The sequence below is a fragment of the Marmota marmota genome, unplaced genomic scaffold (genome assembly GCF_001458135.2).
Source record: "Marmota marmota marmota unplaced genomic scaffold, marMar, whole genome shotgun sequence".
NCBI lineage: Eukaryota > Metazoa > Chordata > Mammalia > Rodentia > Sciuridae > Marmota > Marmota marmota.
Window position 1 is genome coordinate 16,636,962 of NW_026000242.1, and position 19,343 is coordinate 16,656,304.

The window sequence follows — 19,343 nt, forward strand, 5'->3', positions numbered from 1 at the left end:
ATGATTCTATACCTAGCAGACCCAAAAGGCTCTACAAAGAAACTATTAGAGCTAATAAATGAATTCAGCAAAGTGGCAGGATATAAAATCAACACGCATAAATCAAAGGCATTCCTGTATATCAGCGACAAATCCTCTGAAATGGAAATGAGGACAACCACTCCATTCACAATATCTTAAAAAAAAATAAAATACTTGGGAATCAACCTAACAAAAGAGGTGAAAGACTTGTATAATGAAAACTACAGAACCCTAAAGAGAGAAATAGAAGAAGATCTTGGAAGATGGAAAAATATACCCTGTTCATGGATTGGCAGAACTAACATCATCAAAATGGCAATATTACCAAAAGTTCTCTATAGGTTTAATGCAATGCCAATCAAAATCCCAACGGCATTTCTTGTAGAAATAGAGAAAGCAATCATGAAATTCATATGGAAAAATAAAAGACCCAGAATAGCAAAAACAATGCTAAGCAGGAAGTGTGAATCAGGCGGTATAGCGATACCAGACTTCAAACTATACTACAGAGCAATAGTAACAAAAACAGCATGGTACTGGTACCAAAACAGGCGGGTGGACCAATGGTACAGAATAGAGGACACAGAAACCAATCCACAAAACTACAACTACCTTATATTTGATAAAGGGGCTAAAAGCATGCAATGGAGGAAGGATAGCATCTTCAACAAATGATGCTGGGAAAACTGGAAATCCATATGCAACAAAATGAAACTGAATCCCTTTCTCTCGCCATGCACAAAAGTTAATTCAAAATGGATCAAGGAGCTTGATATCAAATCAGAGACACGCCGTCTGAACAACCAACAATAAAAAAATAAAAAAATAAATAAAAAAAAATAAAGTGATCATGTGAAATGATGAATATGTCAATAATTTCAACTGTGGAAATAATTTCACAATGCATATTGACTAATATCAAAATATCACATAGTGAAATGTGAGTATAATCAATTTTCATTTGCAAATTATACCTTAAGAAAGCTGAAAAAGTTATTCCTCTTTTGCAGAAGAACTAACTGCTAAGAGACTACTACTGCACAGCTTTTCTTTAAAAGTCTCTTTTCTTTATTGTAATGTTGGGCGTGTTCAAAGGAAGGGTAAAGAGAGTTGATCCATTAAAAAATCCTAGACCTGATGTGAAACAAAAGATAAGTCTTTTGTTCATTTCTCCCATTAGTTAATAATCTTTCCATTTATACTTAATATTTTCACATAGATTATTTATGTAAAATTATCATTATTTATTATTATTTCATTAATATTTATAGAATTCTTACTGTGTGGCATGTACTATTCCACATGGCAGCAAACAGCAAAGAGTAAATGGACAAAAATCCCCAGGCTTATGAATCTTGCATCCCAATAGTGAAATAGACATTAAAAAGGAGAAGCAATAAAGTAATGTGCTAGATAGTAAGTGCTAAGAAGGAATGTTAAGTCTTGGGGGTAGGATCAAGAATGATGCATGTTGTTGCAATATTGGATGGATTTACTGTTGATTAAAACTAAATTAATGAACTTTAGGCTGTTATGTCACAGCAGGATCATTCCTATAGTCAGAGAACAGATCATTTAAGAGTCATTGTTATGGGTCGAATAGTATCCCCCACCAAAAGATATTTCAGAGAGTTAGCCCCTAGAACATCAGAATGTAAACTTAATTGGAGACAGGATACTTGCAGAAGTAAGCAAGTTAAAATAAAGCCATTAGGGTAGGCTCTAATCCAATATGATTAGTGTCCTTGTAAATAGGGGAAAATTTAGATGCTAAAATAGACATATACATAGGGAAAATACCATTGGATGTTTAGAATTATGCTACCACAAGGTAAGGAACTACCAGGACCTAGGAGAGGGGTTTTATGAGGGAACAGGACTCTGTCAGAACCTTGATTTCAGAGTTATGGCCTTCAGAAGCAATACATTTTTGTTGTTAAAGCTACTTTATATGTAGTATAAAGTACAGTAGCTCTAGCTTGTTATAGCAGATCTAGCACACTAATAAAACCAACTTAAAGGTATATAGGATAAGGGTAGGTGATAAGCCAAATGGCTCCAAAGTTATTTATAATCTACTTATAAACCAGGAATTTTTATTTAATTTAATAAATATATAAAGTTTATTATGTATCAAGGAATATTTTAAGTAAATATTAACCAATATGTCCAAATAATAATTCTGTTATGTAGATTCATTCATTATTCCCATTTTAAAGATCTGACACCATAGTTTGGTCATACCATCCCTTCTCAATAAAAAGGAAAACATTGAAACAAATATTAAATATCAAGGTAGAGATTTGGGGGCCCCTGTAAGAGATTTTCCTGACGGTTTCCTACAGAACATTTACACATAAACAGTTTTTAAAAGTACTTTTTTTGTTGGTGATAGTGAAATATGTAGGCAGTGGTCATGCTCAACATTGAACACCTATGTTTTATAAGCCAGAGCTTGGACACATCACTCAACTTTTTTCAGTCTACATACTTGGATCTGTTAATAGGTACCAGGTTACTGTAAAATTAAATCAGAATGAATTTAAATTTAAAATAAATATCAAAATAGAATAAAGTCTCATTAATACATAGTTTGCTGTAGAGATTTTCATTTTTAGGGAGACTATCCCTTCAATATCCTCTCAACTTATTAATCTATACACTATTTATGAACATTCAGATCTAAGGAACTTTTACATTATTTACAGTACACTTGAAAGGCTTTGACTTCCAATCTGGAATGTAAGATATCTGTCCTAATTTCAAAAGGGTAAAAAATTGATATCAAAGGGTAATTCATGCTAATTAATGTTTGAGCATAAAACCAATCACATGTTAGTTCTTTAAGAAAATCTTTAGATTCAGATTTACAGAAATGTAAATTAATTTCAGGATTCTGCCTTTAATTAACTTAGGGTGCAGATGCTTAAAATGGGAATATAATCAGGTTCATTTGGGAAAGATTCATGATGCATTCTTTCCACCAAGGTTCTAGCATGGGGGAGTTGCTTATAGATCCTTTCTCAAGTGTATATTGTTAATACGGGGGAAATGATCCTTTATCAAGACCTGCGTGGTGTATTAGTCAAGTTGAATGTGCTTGCTGCTGTAACAATCTTCATATCCCAGGCCTTCAGCACAGGCAATATGTATTTCTTGGCTCATTTCACAGTTCTGAGGAACGTTAGTTATCTCTCCTAAGCAGACCTGACATAATAGAGACTGTGGGATCCAAACTCCTATCCTTCCCTATTTTGACAAGTGGTCTCCATGGTTACTGAGGAGAGATCAGAGAGACCTGGAGAAATCACATGGGCTAGATTCACATTCTAATAGTCACATCTGTCTTCAACTAACCTTAACTTGACTGGACCTTTTTAATCCCCTTTTACTCTCTGCTGTAATAAAACTGGCATTATATAAATGACCTAATATACTATGTTCTCTTTTCCCTTTGAGTTTTTTAACTTTCCTCCCTCCTTTTTGGAACCCTTATTTGCTGTATTCCAATAACTCATGTGCTATTTACTATCATAGCCAGCCCCCATGGGACCTATCTTTAGTTGAAACATCTTGTCAAGGAGTTTTTTCCACATTGTTCATGTTCACAGGAACCCCTAGAAAAACAAATTCTGATGATGTCTGTCTGAGACATTTTGCCAATGCAGTCAACCTTCATCATCATATAATTTATATGACATCCTGTATGGTTTCTGAAACTTGTTTAATTGATGGAATTAAGCAGAAATCTAATCTATAAACAGTTTTTTCCCTAGATTTTCACTGTTACTAAAAATTCTACAATTAATAAAAGATGTATTTTAATCCATATCCCATGCCTATTAGGATAGCTTCATAAAATATATTATTATGAATTTTTCAACACAATTCCATATCAATTCCTATTTTTAGTATCTCTCTTTTATCAGCTAAATAATCATTATGTTTGTCAATGCTTAACAGCAACAACAGCAATAATAATAGATAATAGTTACTCAGTGCATGTGTGTGTGTGTGTGTGTGTGTGTGTGTGTGTGTGTGTGTACTGGGCTATGCTTTAATATGTATTATCACACTTAAATTTTATCCTAATGCTATTATGTCAGAATTATCATTATCTCAGTATCGTAGACAAGTATTGCTAGTATCCCAGTATTGCTAAGATCCTGTGAGGCCATATGATCTGGGAAGTTACTCAGTAAGTGGTAGTTACTAAGTTTTAAACTTGGATCACATTTAGTTTCAAAGGTCTCACTCATCCTTCCACACTGTGTTTGAATAGGACACTGAGACAGGCAGTTTACCCCAGAGAGGGCTCCCTAGCTTCTCAGCTGTGTGATCTCTGTCAACTCACTCAACCCTCTCTGGTTTTAGTTCCCCAATTATAGTAATCTAGATTGTATTTCTAACATGACATAAAATTCCAACGGATTATCACGGAGTTGCAAACTTTTTGGGAGGCAGATCTTTGGCAAACATTAAGGATATGCCCAGAGAACTCAAATCCCCAATTTAGCTAACAAAATAATTCTTATAAAATGCAGTAGTGCCATTGAGAAGTGTAAGAGACCCCTTCACATCTCCAGTATTTTCACAATTATGGAGGAAAATCATTCATAAAATTGTTAAAACAAATCTGATTGAAATAGTTTTGTGATTCACCTGTGTTTAATACAGTTATAGGCTATTGATGGACTTGTTCATGTCCTAGCTTTGTATCACCACCAAATCTCACATCCCACTCTTGATTCTATTTAAAACATTTTCTGATACAGAAGATGGTGCAGTGGGGTTATGCATGTTGTAAGGTGTGAGTTCCAGTCTTTGCCTTTTTACCAACTTGTCTTGTGATCCATGCACTTTATCCTCTCCATGCCCCATTTTCTCATTTATGCATATGGATCAAAGCCTCCTTATCCATGAGGAGGCTTCATTCATTCTTATGTGCTTTGTACGGAATCACTATTGTGTTTCTTTGAGGAAAGCATAGAATTTCTTGTCAGTGTAGAATATTTAATAGTGTTTCTGGTTGACATATAATTTTATAAACTAGATATATAGAAGTACAGCCCAAATCCTCCATCAGGTGTACAAATGGCTGTGTGGTGACAAAAACACACTGGAGATTCTGGCTAACTGCAGCTAGTAAAACAAGAAGACATTCAGCTCTGCCTTTTAGAACATGTGGGTGGCTGATTTTGTGTCTAAGCTGGAAAATAAAATAATTTACACCCTTTGGGAAAGTGGCAATCTGTATAAGTAAGGTATTAAAAACTGCATATCAATTTAATATCCCCCACATAGTGTAAAATTTAGTGCTTGTTAAATAAAAATGAATAAAGAATCTAAAAACAAACATAAGCATTTCACATTTGGAAAATGTGCGCAAAAGAAAGCCAAAACATTTATTGATGTGCTTCTTTCAACTACAAAGCACAAACCTATTTCCTTTTCAGATTATATAAATCTTGCTATGATTTAAAAAGAAAACTGGCATCTAATCATGGAACATTAAATCATCTTGGTTATATGGTTCACTGGTTTATCTATTAAAGCAGAATTCAAATTCATTTTTAGAATGAGTTTCTGAGATTAAAATAGAAATGAAGCTAAATACAAACACATGATGAAATAAGGAAGGCATAGAAAGATAAAGTATCTAAAGAGTTATATTTTTTATTTGGGGGAGTTTGGGGGTGTTAATTTCATCAATAAATATTAAGAATTTTATTTTATCTCATCTCAATGAAGGCAAAATTTCAATCTATTGAATTTATAGTGTCATAGTTAATCTCATGGTAATATCCTCACATTTTTCTTCTGTTCACTTCAGTAAAAAGGGGAAGATGTTCTGATTTAATTCCTGCATAGAATAATGTTGACAGGTGTGTATATTAAGTAAATATTTATAAAACCAATGAATAGCTATTATAAGTGCAGATATTAGAATGATATTTTTAAAAGTTAGTAGCTGTGTGGAGGAAATAGATTTTGTTTTACAACATCTGATATCTTTGGATAATTATATTCTAAGAACCAAAACACAAACATACAAACTGAATGATAAAAGTAAATAAGCAAGAAAGGAAAATAAGAGCTCTCTTATATTATTATTATTTTTTATTTATGTCTCCCAGCTGAAGTTTTGTCTCATTTGATCAACATCTCCCCAGTCCTCCCTTCCCCTAGCCTGGGGTAATCACTACTTTTCTCCCTGGGTTTGACTATTTTGCACTCCACATACAGGGGAGATCATGCGGTTATTTGGTGTTTGTCTTCTTGTGCCAGATTTCATTTCCATGTCCTTCAGGTTCATTTATGATCTCATAAGTGAGAGGATTTCCTTCTTTTAGAAGGCTGTTGGCATCCCATTCTGTTTATATGGCACATGCCATTGTGTATACACACCACAAACATCAGTTCATATCTTGAATGACATTTGAGTTCATATTTTGGCTGTTGTGAATAGCTACAGTGAACATGGGGTGCAGGTATTTGCTTAACATACCGATTTATTTCCTTTAGATATATACCCAGTAGTACATTGCTGGGTCATAGGGTAGTTTTATTTTTTGGTTTTTGAGGAGCCTCCATACTGTGACTGTATTAATTTCCATTCCCCAAGTAGTGTGCAAAGGTTCCCTTTTCTTCACATCCTTATCAACATTTATAATCTTTCATCTTTTGGATAATTGCCATTTAAAGAGACTATTTTAAAAAACAACTATTTTTATTTTATTAAAAAATTTGTTTCATCGGTGCATTAAAGTTATACATAGTAATGGGGTTCATTGTGACACAATCATACATGCATGGAATATAATTTGCTTGCTCCATTTTAGTCTTTAGTGCTTCCTCTTTCCCTTCTTTCCTTCCTCCTTCTATTCCCCTTCCTATACTCTACTGTCTTCCTTCTATTTATTTATTATTTTTCTAAATGGTGCTTTATAGATGTATATAAATGTGAAATTCACTATGGTATATTCATATTTATACATGGCATAATTTGGTCAATCTCATTCCACATTTCTTTCCTTTCCCCATCCTCCCTCCTTTCCTGTACTGCACTTATCTCCCTTCTATTTTCAGCCTTATTGGTTTTGATTTACATTTCCCTAATGTTTAGTGACATTGAGCAGTTTTTCCTACTTAGTCATGCATCAACTCCTTCGTTGATATATTCTGAGGAATATATCATTAAGTGATTTCCTTGCTGTGAACATCATAGACTACACTTACACTGAGATGGCTGTGATGTCACTAGGAGGTCTGATTTTATGGGACTGCTATTGTATTGTGCTCCTTTGTTGATAGAAACATTGAGATGTATGACTATACCTCTTGGTCATTTGTATGTTTTCTTTTGAGATGTGTTTGTTTGGGCTGTTTGCATATTTAATAGGGATTTTTTTATTTCTTTGTTTTTGTTTTATTCTTAAGTTGAACTTCTTATATATTTTAGATATTAACCCTTTATCCTATGAATGTTTTGCAAATATTTTGTCCCTTTCTTCAGGTGATCTCTTCATTCTGTAATCCATTTTGAGTTGATTTTTATATGGCATGAGATAAGGGTCTAATTAAGTTCTTCTGCATTTAGGATATCTAGTTTTCCCAAAACCATTTATTAAAGGGACTGATCTTTTCTTATTGTGTGTTCTTGGCACCTTTGTCAAAGACCAATTTACTATAAATATGTGAAGTTTTTTCCCCAGGTTCTTTATTCAGTCCTAATGGTTTCTTTGTTTATATGCCAGTACCACTCTGTTTTGGTTAATATAGCTTTTGGAGTGTATTTTTTGAAGTAAGATGTGATGCCACCAACATTGTTCTTTGTTCAAGAATGTTTTGGTTATTGGGATCTTTTGTGGTTCAATTCTATTTATTTATTTATTTACTTATTTTTTATTTCTATGGAAAATGCTATTGAATTTTGATAGGGATTACATTTAATTTGCAAACCATTTGAGTAGTGTGGACATTTAAAAATATTAATTTTTCACATCCATGAACATAGCCAGCTTTTACTTAATGTATGTTTTCAATTTCTTTCATTTCAGTGTATATGTCTTTTGCCTCCTTAGTTACATTTACATGTATTTTTTTTCATTTACATGTATTTTTCTTTTTGATGCTATTTTAAATGGAGTGGTTTTTTAAATTTACTTTTTGGATAGTTTGCTGTTAGTGTATAGAAATGCTAATAATTTTGTATATTTAATTTGTGTTCTGCAACTTTACTGAATTTGCTCATTAGTTCTGACAGTTTTTGGTTGAGTTTTTAGGGGTTTCTATATAAAATATCCTCAGGTTCTACATTGGAAAATTTAAACAATTGGAAGTAAAAAATATTTAAATAAATAATTTTGATCTTTACTTAACATGTCTCTTTTTCTTATCATTATCTCCCCCAAAAGTACAGTGTATACTCCATGTATACATGGAGTATAATTTACTATTTATTTACAGGACATTTATCCTGTATTAGGTAATATAAGTAGTCTAGAGATGATTTAAAATATATGCAAGGATATGTGTAGGTTATATGCTCATATTTTGCTTTAGGAAGTAGAGCATCTGTGGATTTTCGTATCTGAGCAGGGTCCTGCAATTAATCCCCATAGATATCCAAGTACAATCTTAGTATCATGTTGTCTACAAATAAGAACAATTTATCTCCTTCCTTTCTTATTAGGATGCCTTTTATTTCTTTGACATGCCTAATTACTGTAGTTACCACTATGTTGAATAAAATAGGCAAGGGTGGGCATCCTTGACTTGTTCGTGTTGTCTTCTGCATTATTAACTGAGCAATTTAACAAGTCTATCACATGGAAAACATTGTTAAACTTACAGAAACTATTTTGAGTGGAGGTCCCAGTTCAAATAGTTTTAGGTAAGCATAACACTCAAGGCTTAAATAATGTACTTTACAGAAAGATAAGTCTTTGCATATAGATGACATTTACCTATACAGTTTGAAGAAACTACATATTGGGATTGTGTAGTTCTGGTTAAACATGCCTCTCATTACATGTGGATCATCACATACTAGCTAGATTATAGATATGCAAGGGCAAATAAATAATTTCTTCTGTCAATGAGCTGATGGATTTTTTTTTGGAAAGTGTGGAGATACACCTCATTTAAGTGTGTCCTTCTCTTTTATTTTCTGGAAGTAATTATGTAAATTTTGTATTAATACTTCTGCAAATATATGGCTGAATTTTCCAGGAGGATCAACTAGTCCTGAAAATTCTTTTTCAAGATATGTCTGGATTATAAATCCAGTGTCTTTTTTTAAATTATACACGAAAGTAGAGTGTGTTTTGATATATTATATATACATGGAATATAATTTACTCTGATTAGGATCCCATTCTTGTGGTTGTACATAATGTGGGATTTAATTGATGGTGTATTCATATATGAACATAGGAAAGTTATATTAAGTTTATTCTACTGTCTTTCCTATTCCCATTCCTCCTCCCTTCCCTTCATTCCCCTTTGTCTAATCCAATGAACAACTTCCTCCTCCTCTTCCTCCTCCTCCTTCTCCTCCTCCTCCTCCTCCTCCTCCTCTTCTTCTTCTTTTTTCTTTTTTTGTAGCAGGGATTAAACTCAGGGGCACTTGACTACTGAGCCACATCCCCAGTCTATTTTTTCTTTTATTTAGAGACAGGGTCTCACTGAATTGCTTATTGTCTCGCTTTTGCTGAGGCTGGCTTTGAACTCTGGATCTTCTTGTCTCAGCCTCCTGAGCCACTGGGATTACAGGCCTCTGCCATCTCGCCTGGCTTAATCCAATGAATTTCTGTTCTTCCCACTGCCTTATTGTGTGTTAGCATCTGCATATGAGAGAGAACATTCTTGGCCTTTAGTTTTAGCGGATTGGCTTATTTCACTTAGCATGATAGTCTCCATAGATTTAGTGTCTTTATGATTAAAATTTTTCTGATTATCCACTTCATCTTGGTTGAGTTTGGGTAGTTTGTAGTTTTCACAGGATTGATTCATTTCTTCTAAATTGTCAGGGTAAATTGTCAAAAATATTTTGTAGGGTACAGTTGTCCAAAATGTACCTCAATTATTCTTTTGATGCTCTATTATTTATAATGCTATTCTGTTTTGTTCCTGATGCTGGTGATTTGTTTTCTCACTTATTATTTTATCAGTCTTATTAGATTTGCTGATGTTTTTGAATTTTTTTGTTCATTTTCTTTATCCCCCTCCATCCCCCGCCCTGATTTCAATGTCATTAACCAACATACTTATGCTTATTACTTCCATTTTTCTTTTAGCTTTGGATTATTTTTCTCTTATTTTTCTTGATGTAGGAGTTTATATTATAGACTAATGATCTTTTTTTTGAAATAAAGCATTTCAGAGTGACAAATTTATCTCTCAACACTGTTGTATGTTGTTTATTTTAATGTTATACAGCCTTTTTTTTTCATTCCATATTAGATTTTGAAATTTCCTTTGACAATTTCTCTTTGACAATGGATTATATAAAAGGGTATTTTTGAAATTATTCATTGTTAGACAAGATCTTCAACAAAATACCAGCAAACCAAATTAACAACACATTGAAAGGATTATATTCTGTGATCAAGTGAGATTGATCCCTGGGATGCAAGGATATGGGAAGCTTCACAGAGGCAATCAGTGAATGTAATATCCTACATTAACAAATGAAGGATCAAAGCCATATGATCATCTAAATACATACAGAAAAGGCACTTGAAAAAATTCAGTGCCATCTTATGAAAAATAAATTCTTAAAGAATCATACCCGATGCTGCAAGTGAATGATTCTCACTAATCTTTTATAGTTAACTGTGCTATTACATGATAGATATACTTTGTGTATCAATACACTGTAAAAAATTGATTTCTGAACTCAAACAATTTGTTCACCCTCATTACTGACCACTTTGTAATGTCAGTATGAGCAACTCAGCTTTTGGTTCTGCACATTTTGCAATTTTAAGTTTTACTCTCCATTTGCTATGTTAATATGTTTACTTAAAATAATACTTCATAATATTAGCTTTTCTCCATAAACAATTCTTGTCATTGAACAATTGTTTCAGATAGCCTCAGGCCCTTCAGTATAGGATTTCTGGCAAGGTTTAGAATGTAAATATGTCAGTTGTATCACCATCAATTTTTTAATAATTTGTTATTGGGTGAGTTTAGTAAAATGGAAATTAACATTCCAGACAACACAGTTCTTCCTCATCTGATAGCATAAGGTCAGTGCAATGGGAAAATCTTGGCAAATTGGGGTGTTTCTATTAACCTTTTCCAAAACTAAACCTTAAATTAATGCTGCTATCCAGCAAAAAATGCTATAAATAATTCTCCCACTATTTACTACTTAACAATTTGTGTGATTTAAATGTGCAGATTTCTTAAATCAAAACCAAACTGAAGAAATCCATTTTTGTTGAACACAAACTGTGTTCCAGTCACAGTGCCCAATGCTTTAATTGTAATATATCACTTATTTTCCAGAACAATCTTGTGGCATAGGTGTTATTATATCCCTTTTGAAAATAAATCTAGTAGATAGCAGAGATATTATGTTAATTTAGTTCTGATTCAGTTTATAGCTCATATTTTAGAAAACAATAGTTTGCATCATTCGTGTATCAGGTAGGCAGTGTTCCCCATCAACCAGATAAAGAACCAGGACCAAAAATTTCTCTGGCCTTTATTACATAAAACTGTACACATAATTTTTTTCTTCATAAATTAGTATATTGTTTCTAGTAACTTTGACAATCACCAGTCATATTTCATTCTTTAAAATGAAAAGAGTATGTCACATGACTACTCTGAGGTTTAAAAAAACTAATAGCTAAAAGCCCTTATTATGAGGACCCTCAAGGGAGTAGTTGGCAAGATGAATCTGAATTTGTAAGTTGCAATTTGAATTTGAAATGTTTTATTTCTTGTTCATCCTACTCATCAAATAATAAAGCTTTTTTCAACATCATATGAAGGAAAAATATTCATCAAAATTCCATGTTAATTTCACAGGTGATGGAAGTAAAAGGTCAAATGATCCATGTGCCAGAATCAAATTCCATTTTATTTCTGGGCTCCCCATGTGTGGACAAGTTGGATGAACTCATGGGCCGGGGCCTGCATCTCTCAGATATCCCTATCCATGATGCCACCCGAGATGTCATTTTGGTTGGCGAGCAGGCAAAAGCCCAAGATGGCTTGAAGAAGAGGATGGACAAATTAAAGGCAACTTTGGAAAGAACTCACCAGGCCCTGGAAGAAGAGAAAAAGAAGACAGTGGATCTTCTGTATTCTATTTTCCCTGGCGATGTGGCCCAGCAGTTGTGGCAAGGGCAGCAAGTGCAAGCCAGAAAGTTTGATGATGTCACCATGCTCTTTTCGGACATTGTAGGCTTCACAGCCATATGTGCCCAGTGTACCCCCATGCAGGTGATCAGCATGCTGAATGAACTGTACACTAGATTTGACCACCAGTGTGGATTTTTGGATATTTATAAGGTAATGGATTTTAGTTACTTAAATATACATATTATTTAAAAGCAAATTGTCATCGTAAGTTTCAAAATGCATTTTTTACTTGAACTTAAGAATAATTTATCTATATCTCTTTAACTAGAAGCCTTAATACAGAATACAGGTTTTTATGCTTTATAAGTAAACTTTCATTATAAGTCAACTTATACTATTGATATAAGTAACTGTAAATCCTGATATTGCTCAGTAAGAATTCTGTATAGCTAGTTCTCTAAATTCATTGTTATTTTAAAAAAATTAAACTTGTAATTCTAGACAAATTTGAACTACATAATTATTCTTGGTTAAAGAATGAAATTATGATATTAACTAAGAATCTTATGTTGACAGTTACAAGGAAATAGCAAAGCATATTAAAATGTGCATTGCATTATCAGTGAAACCATGGTTAATCAATTAAGTGAAACTCCTTTAATTCTAAAAGAATACATGTAAATATCCTAGTTACTGCCCAAATGATTGCCTTTTGGTAGATTAATTTTTGAAGCTACATAATGCAAAAACTTTCATAATGGGAACCGATAACCATTTATTGATTTGATTTGGCAAATTTCTTAGTTTATTTCTTGTTAGAAGCATAGCAACATCTTGAGTAATTTAACCAGCAATGAATAACTCTACAACTTTTAAATGGAATTTTATATGGATCACACAGTTTCAGAGTAGAGGGCTTTTTTATAGGAAGGGTAACAAATACTAATATAAACAGTCCAACTAGACAAGCTGTTTATTTTTGTAGTTTGATTTTCACATAAGCAGATTTGGAAAGAATCATCTGTTTTATTTTATTAGTTTCTTATTATGTTCCAGAAGATGTTTCATCAAGGTATATCTTCTGGAGAAAGGAGTCCTCTCTCATTGCATTTTGTAAAACATAGAACCAGTGTTCAGTTATTTCAGTTAAGTCTCTTCTGAATGGTAAATAGTCAAAGTGGAGACTATATGAGGGTTTTGCCTTTTTATACACAATAAGAATTACTATAAGTAGTTTTTAACTTCTTTATAGTTTATTATTATACCATTTATAATAGAGGTATTGCCAAGTATATAGCCAACTGTCTGATTCTAAGCCAACAAGATACTAGAGTGTATCTATCAGTGTAATGCCCTGTCATTTCTAGAAGAGAGGGGAAATTAGCTTGGATTTGCCAACACTTTCCTTCCTCCAGATTTGGACATTATTATATCAATTTCTGCAATCACCAATCTTTTCCTTCAAAGTCACTGACTTTCAGCGTTAGCTTCTTTTAGCTAAAACAGGTATTTTCTAGTCCTAAATTTCTACAATTAAATGAGGAATGTACATGGACAAATAGATCCACTTTTGAAAAATCTTGGGAATCCCTGGTTTAAATAAAAGTATAGGTTAGGTTTTGAGATGAACAAATGTGACTTCTGAGGGTACCACAACAATGTCAGAGTTTAAAACTATAATTACCTTACACAGACATCAAATGTTCCTTCCTTTGAGATTAGCTGGGAAACCTCAGAAAAAGAAGATCTGTGGAAATATCACATGACATTAAAATTGTCCTGTATGTTATTAAATTATGGGCAATTTTATGTAGTCATAAATAATTATCAGCACCTTTTAACTTGCAAAATGGATTTTCTCTTTCTCTGATACACAACCTTGAATGTGTGCACGTGTGTGTGTTGTGGGGGGGGCGTATATTTAAAAAATAAACAGAAACAATCCAGTTCACAAAATTTCTTAGACTAAGCTTGCTTATGAAACTTAATTAATATATACAAATAAAATCCAGGGCTAGGTGTTTTTAAAATGTCATTGATGCTATGGGATAATGTGTGCTGAAGCCACAGTGGTGACAAGTATGTCCAGAAAGAGGGAATAATGAATATTTCCTCTGTATAAAATAAAGATAAAATGAAGTACATTATAAGAAGGGATATAAATTAAAAATTCTGCATTTGACTTGCCTGCTTTCTAATAATTATAATTATTACAGTTTATTTTCTGGAAAGTTTATCGAACACTATTTTATACCATGAACCTACTTGCTATTTTATACCATGAACCTACTTGCTATTTTATACCATAAACTTTCTGCAAAAATTTAAATTACTGAAATTTTAAAAATCCCAAAGGCTACACTTTCTTTCTTTCTTTCTTTTCTTTTTTTTTTTTTTTTAAGGATCCCAATTCTGATGATTTAGTAAAATGAAGAGTTTTGCTAGATTTAAAGTGTGGGTAGAATTTTTAATGCAATAATCATTTCACAGAGATAAATACAACCCACTTTTATTATATGTTAGGAATATGAAAGGAAACCAGGTAACGACAAATGCCATTGAAAAAGAGCCAGAGGGGGTGGCTCAGATGAGGCATTCAAAGTCTGCTGTGACACAGTGAAACTCTGAGTCTCTAAACTTGTGGTTTCCCTTTCCTTAATCATCTCATTATTCCGTGTTTCTCTATCGTGAGGGAAAAACGATGACAATTGTAAGAGAATTCAGTTCCTTGTGAAAGGACAAGGTAAGAAAGAAGATTCTGCTAAAATAACCAAGCCTTCCTTTACTGTGCATATTTTAAGCATTGAGAAAGTTAAAGTCTACAGTGGTTGGCTACCAAGATGTTAAAGGTATGTGAATACTAAGTGGGAACTAGGTAACTTGAAGGAGGCACAAATGTCCTTTTGATTCTCCTGTAACTAGGAAGGCAGATATGTTCAGGAAAAAGCCAACATAAATAATGTACTACATACTGTGTTTCCTCTCAGATTTTGTAGAGTATAGAGAATCAAAAATAAAGAAAGAAAGAAGGAACAAGTAACTCTTAACTTATTGGATCTAATAATGCTTTATAGATGATGATGATGATGGTAATAACAATGAAAATCATAACAATCACATTGGATAATAAAGCAATAATGTAGGTTTTGCCTTATTTTATGTTTGCACTTTGACAAACCCTTTGAGAGGCAGAAAGAAAGGCAAGTACTTCCCCAGCTCCTCCCATTCTATTCTGCCAAAGTTGCAGCATCTCACTGCTCCTTAGAGTTCTCATCTTTTCAGCTTTAATCACTTTCTTAATCTCACTGTTCTCCAGTACCATACAGTATAAAATAAAAATACTAATTAATCTGTCTCACAGCTACATCTTATTTCAGTGAGCTTATAAGAATGGCACTTAGACCAGCACTGGGGTAGAGTAGTAAATGTCAGGTTATCTGCCATTTATTGAGTTATTACATTATCTCTACTTTCAGATAAAGCAACTGAGCTTCAGAAAGGTAAAATAATGCAGATAATAAATCAGAGCTTTAACTGAGACTCATAGGGGCCCCACCTCCCAATATTCTTGCATGGGGATTAAGTTTTCAACATATGATTTTTTAAAAAAAAATTTTATGTCTCTTCTTTATTCATTTCAATATTTTTATATAACTTTCAATTCTAAATAAAGTCTTCTTTAACAATTACTATTATTCTCTTTGGTATAATTTTAATTGTTTTATTATGTTTTTTATTGGTGCATTATAATTATACATAATAGCAGGGTTCATTGTGACATATTCATACATGCATATAACGTAATTTGCTCCATTTCATTTCCCAGTACTTCTCCTTTCCCTCCCATCCTCCCTCCCCTTCCTTTACTGGTCTTGCTTCTAGTACTTTTTCAATTCATGCATTATAATTATACATAAAGTGGGATTAATTATGATACATTAATACATGTGTATAGCATAATTCATTCTATTTCATTCTCTAGTACCTCCCCTTTCTCAACACATGAATTTTGAGAGACACATTCAAATCATAACACACTATAAAAATGAATACAGAGTTCAGAAGTAAATAGTGATACATATCTATAACAGAAAGGTTTATATATAACGTGATCAGTGTTTTGTTTGAGTGTGTATGTTAAACACAGCTAGGCAAGTCCTGTGGATTTGGGCATCCCGGTGGAGATTGTTTAGGCTTTGCCCAGATATGCTGGCATTCCTGAATTTGTATATTCGATAAGGCGTTATCATGGAGTTAAATCCCCACCTTTAACCTTCTTGTTAATAGAAGAGAGCAGACATTGCTCACATAAAGTTCCAAAGCTGCAGAACTTTATGCCTCAAGAATTTTTATTTGTCTTGACGTTTGACAATACTGAGCTACCAAAGCCGTCTGTTCACTGGACCTTCAGCCAGCCTTCAGAAAAAAGCAGCACAATCTCTCAAGGGTGTCACTGCAGTATGAATATGATTTTGCATAAATGAAATGTTTCCTTTTCTTCTCGTTTTGCTTTAGAATGAAACAAAAAGCCTTTTAAAGTACTTAGGTTATTCTTGGAATTTTATAAATATGTATATTTCATTTTGTTCTATTTCCCAGAATTAAATGCCAGTTCCATTTAGTACAGAGTAACTGGTTCACCACCCCCCTAAATTTACATATTTTATGGGTTTTAATGACCAGTGCACAAACTTTTGATATTGAACACAATTAAAGATTTATACTGGTCCTTTTCAGCAGTCTCCATCAATATCAGCATCATATACTTTTGCTGCTATTTGACTGGAAATGAAGCAACAATGTCTTCCTGTAAGTTAGAAAAGAAGAATTTTTGAAGAGAAAATTATTCAATTCACTCATTATATCATTCAATAAACATTTTAACTTATTCATTTGATAAGGTGGAATAGCTTCCATAGAAGCTAACAAAATGTTATGCAAATTGACTATTTTTATCATGATTTTAATGAGTGCAAAGAACTAATTTATATGTTTTAGGAGGCGAGGTGAAAGGCACAGATAAGCATTGTGTTTTGCTGCCTTTTCTACTAGCAGAATTATATAGTTAGTTTCAAAATACTATATAGTGCTCTAAAAATTGGTGAAGAGGGGTTTGTTCAATTAATATTTTTGCCTTTGGCATTTAGGCTGGAGATAAGCAAGCAGCAAGGAGAAGGATAGATCCTTCTCTTCATTCCTCTCATTCAAATTGGCCACAGCTGTGCAAACTCAGTCCTCTATTAAGTTCCCCACTTGGAATTTCCATCTTTCCACCTTTAGTTGCTTATTTAACCTCTGTGCCTCAGTTTCATCATCTGTAAATAGAAACTAATTTTATCTAATGTGTGATTATATTTTACAAGCTTTTAAATAAGATAGATGTGAAATGCTTAGAACAGTGTTTGGTTTATAGCAGTAATATCAATGTTAGCTGCCATTATTTCTGAAATGAGTGTATCTGGGCATGTGTGTGGGGTGTGTGTGTGTGTGTGTGTGTGTGTGTGTGTGTGTATGTTGATAAACAACATATATGTGTGCGTTAATAGGCTTGTTTGTATGTATATAAACATTGAGTGTCCAGTGCTTACTGGTAAAATACTTCTGGTTTGGCTTCATTCTTTTAGATTATTAGAATCAAATTGTATGCCAGGGAGATTGTGAAGGAAGGATAAGGAGGGAAGTAAAAATAAGGGGCCAAGAGAATAGCATCTCGAGATGCGTTGTTGGTATTGTCTTCACTGGGTCCTCATAGATTCTACAGATACTTCACCTCCATAGTTAAATTTTTTTCTTTTTGTTGCTATTATAAATGCAAATTTTAAAAAATTTCTTTTTGGGATGGCCCCTTATTAGTACATAGAAACACAACTGTTTTTGTGTACTAATTTTGTGTTTTGAAACATTCTAAATTTATTAGTTTTTTTATTTTAATTTTTTTTACTGGTGGATAGGACTTTACTTTTATTTATTTATATGTGATGCTGAGAACCAGTGCCTCACACATGCCAGGCAAGTGGCTACCACAGAGCTACAACCCCAGCCCTGTATATTAGTTTTGACAGTTTTTGTGAAGTTTTTATGGCCTTCTATTTATAAGATCATGTTATCTGCACACAGAGACAATTTGACTTCCTCCTATCTAATTTGGGTATCTTTTCTTTTTTCATTTTCTCTCTCTCTCTGTTTTTCTTTTTTGTTTGTTGGTTTGTATAATTGGTCAGGCTAGAATAGAAGTGATGACATCAGGCACCCTTGGTATGTTCCTGATCTTAGAGGAAAAGTTATTAGTTTTTCACTGTTGGGTATGATGTTAGCTTGGACTTATTTTACAACAAATTTAAATTCTCATTTTTCTACTTTAAAAGATGTTTACAAAAACAAAACCGAGTCATTTAAAACTTGTCATAGATGAATGATCTGTTGATAGGGAGCCATCAAGGTTGTGCTTTGAGAACATTTTCCTAGCCAACATAGAGCTTCAACACTGAAAATTGATATCTTAGAATCTTATAGAACCAGGGGACCTTCAGAAAATTCTTCCACCTGTCCCATCAAAAGATTATAGCTTATATTTGAATAGCTCAGGTTACTAGACATAGGCTTCAGCTAATGCATTTCACTATTGGGAGCACTGATTTTCATAAGGATCTGCTACATTGAAATTATTCTTTTAACTTTTGTACAAAGATCCTCTTTAACCTCCTGGAGCCAAAGAGAACAACACTGTGTGAGATCCCATATATATTCAAAAATAGTGCCAATTTATTGAGTACCTTAAAAAAGGAGACCTAGTTATATTCTTACCTCTAGACTCAAATTGCAAATTACAAATTGAGATTCATCTTGCCAACTACTCCCTTGAGGGTCCTCATAATAAGGACCTTTAGCTATTAGTTTTTTTAAACCTCAGAATAGTCATGTGACATACTCTTTTCATTTTCATTTTAAAGAATGAAATATGACTGGTGATTGTCAAAGTTACTAGAGACAAGATACCA

At 33.1% G+C, this 19,343-nt stretch overlaps 1 protein-coding gene across 1 annotated transcript in view; it reads left to right on the plus strand.

Annotated features, from left to right (window-relative positions):
* Gucy1a2 (guanylate cyclase 1 soluble subunit alpha 2) overlaps positions 1-19,343 on the plus strand; it is a gene marked incomplete at its 5' end in the record, with an annotated part of 260,928 nt that overhangs the window by 180,841 nt on the left and 60,744 nt on the right. Inside the window, one exon of the mRNA XM_015489685.2 lies at positions 12,070-12,555. Coding sequence (XP_015345171.2) covers positions 12,070-12,555 — 486 coding nt within the window. The remainder of the gene's footprint in view (positions 1-12,069; positions 12,556-19,343) is intronic.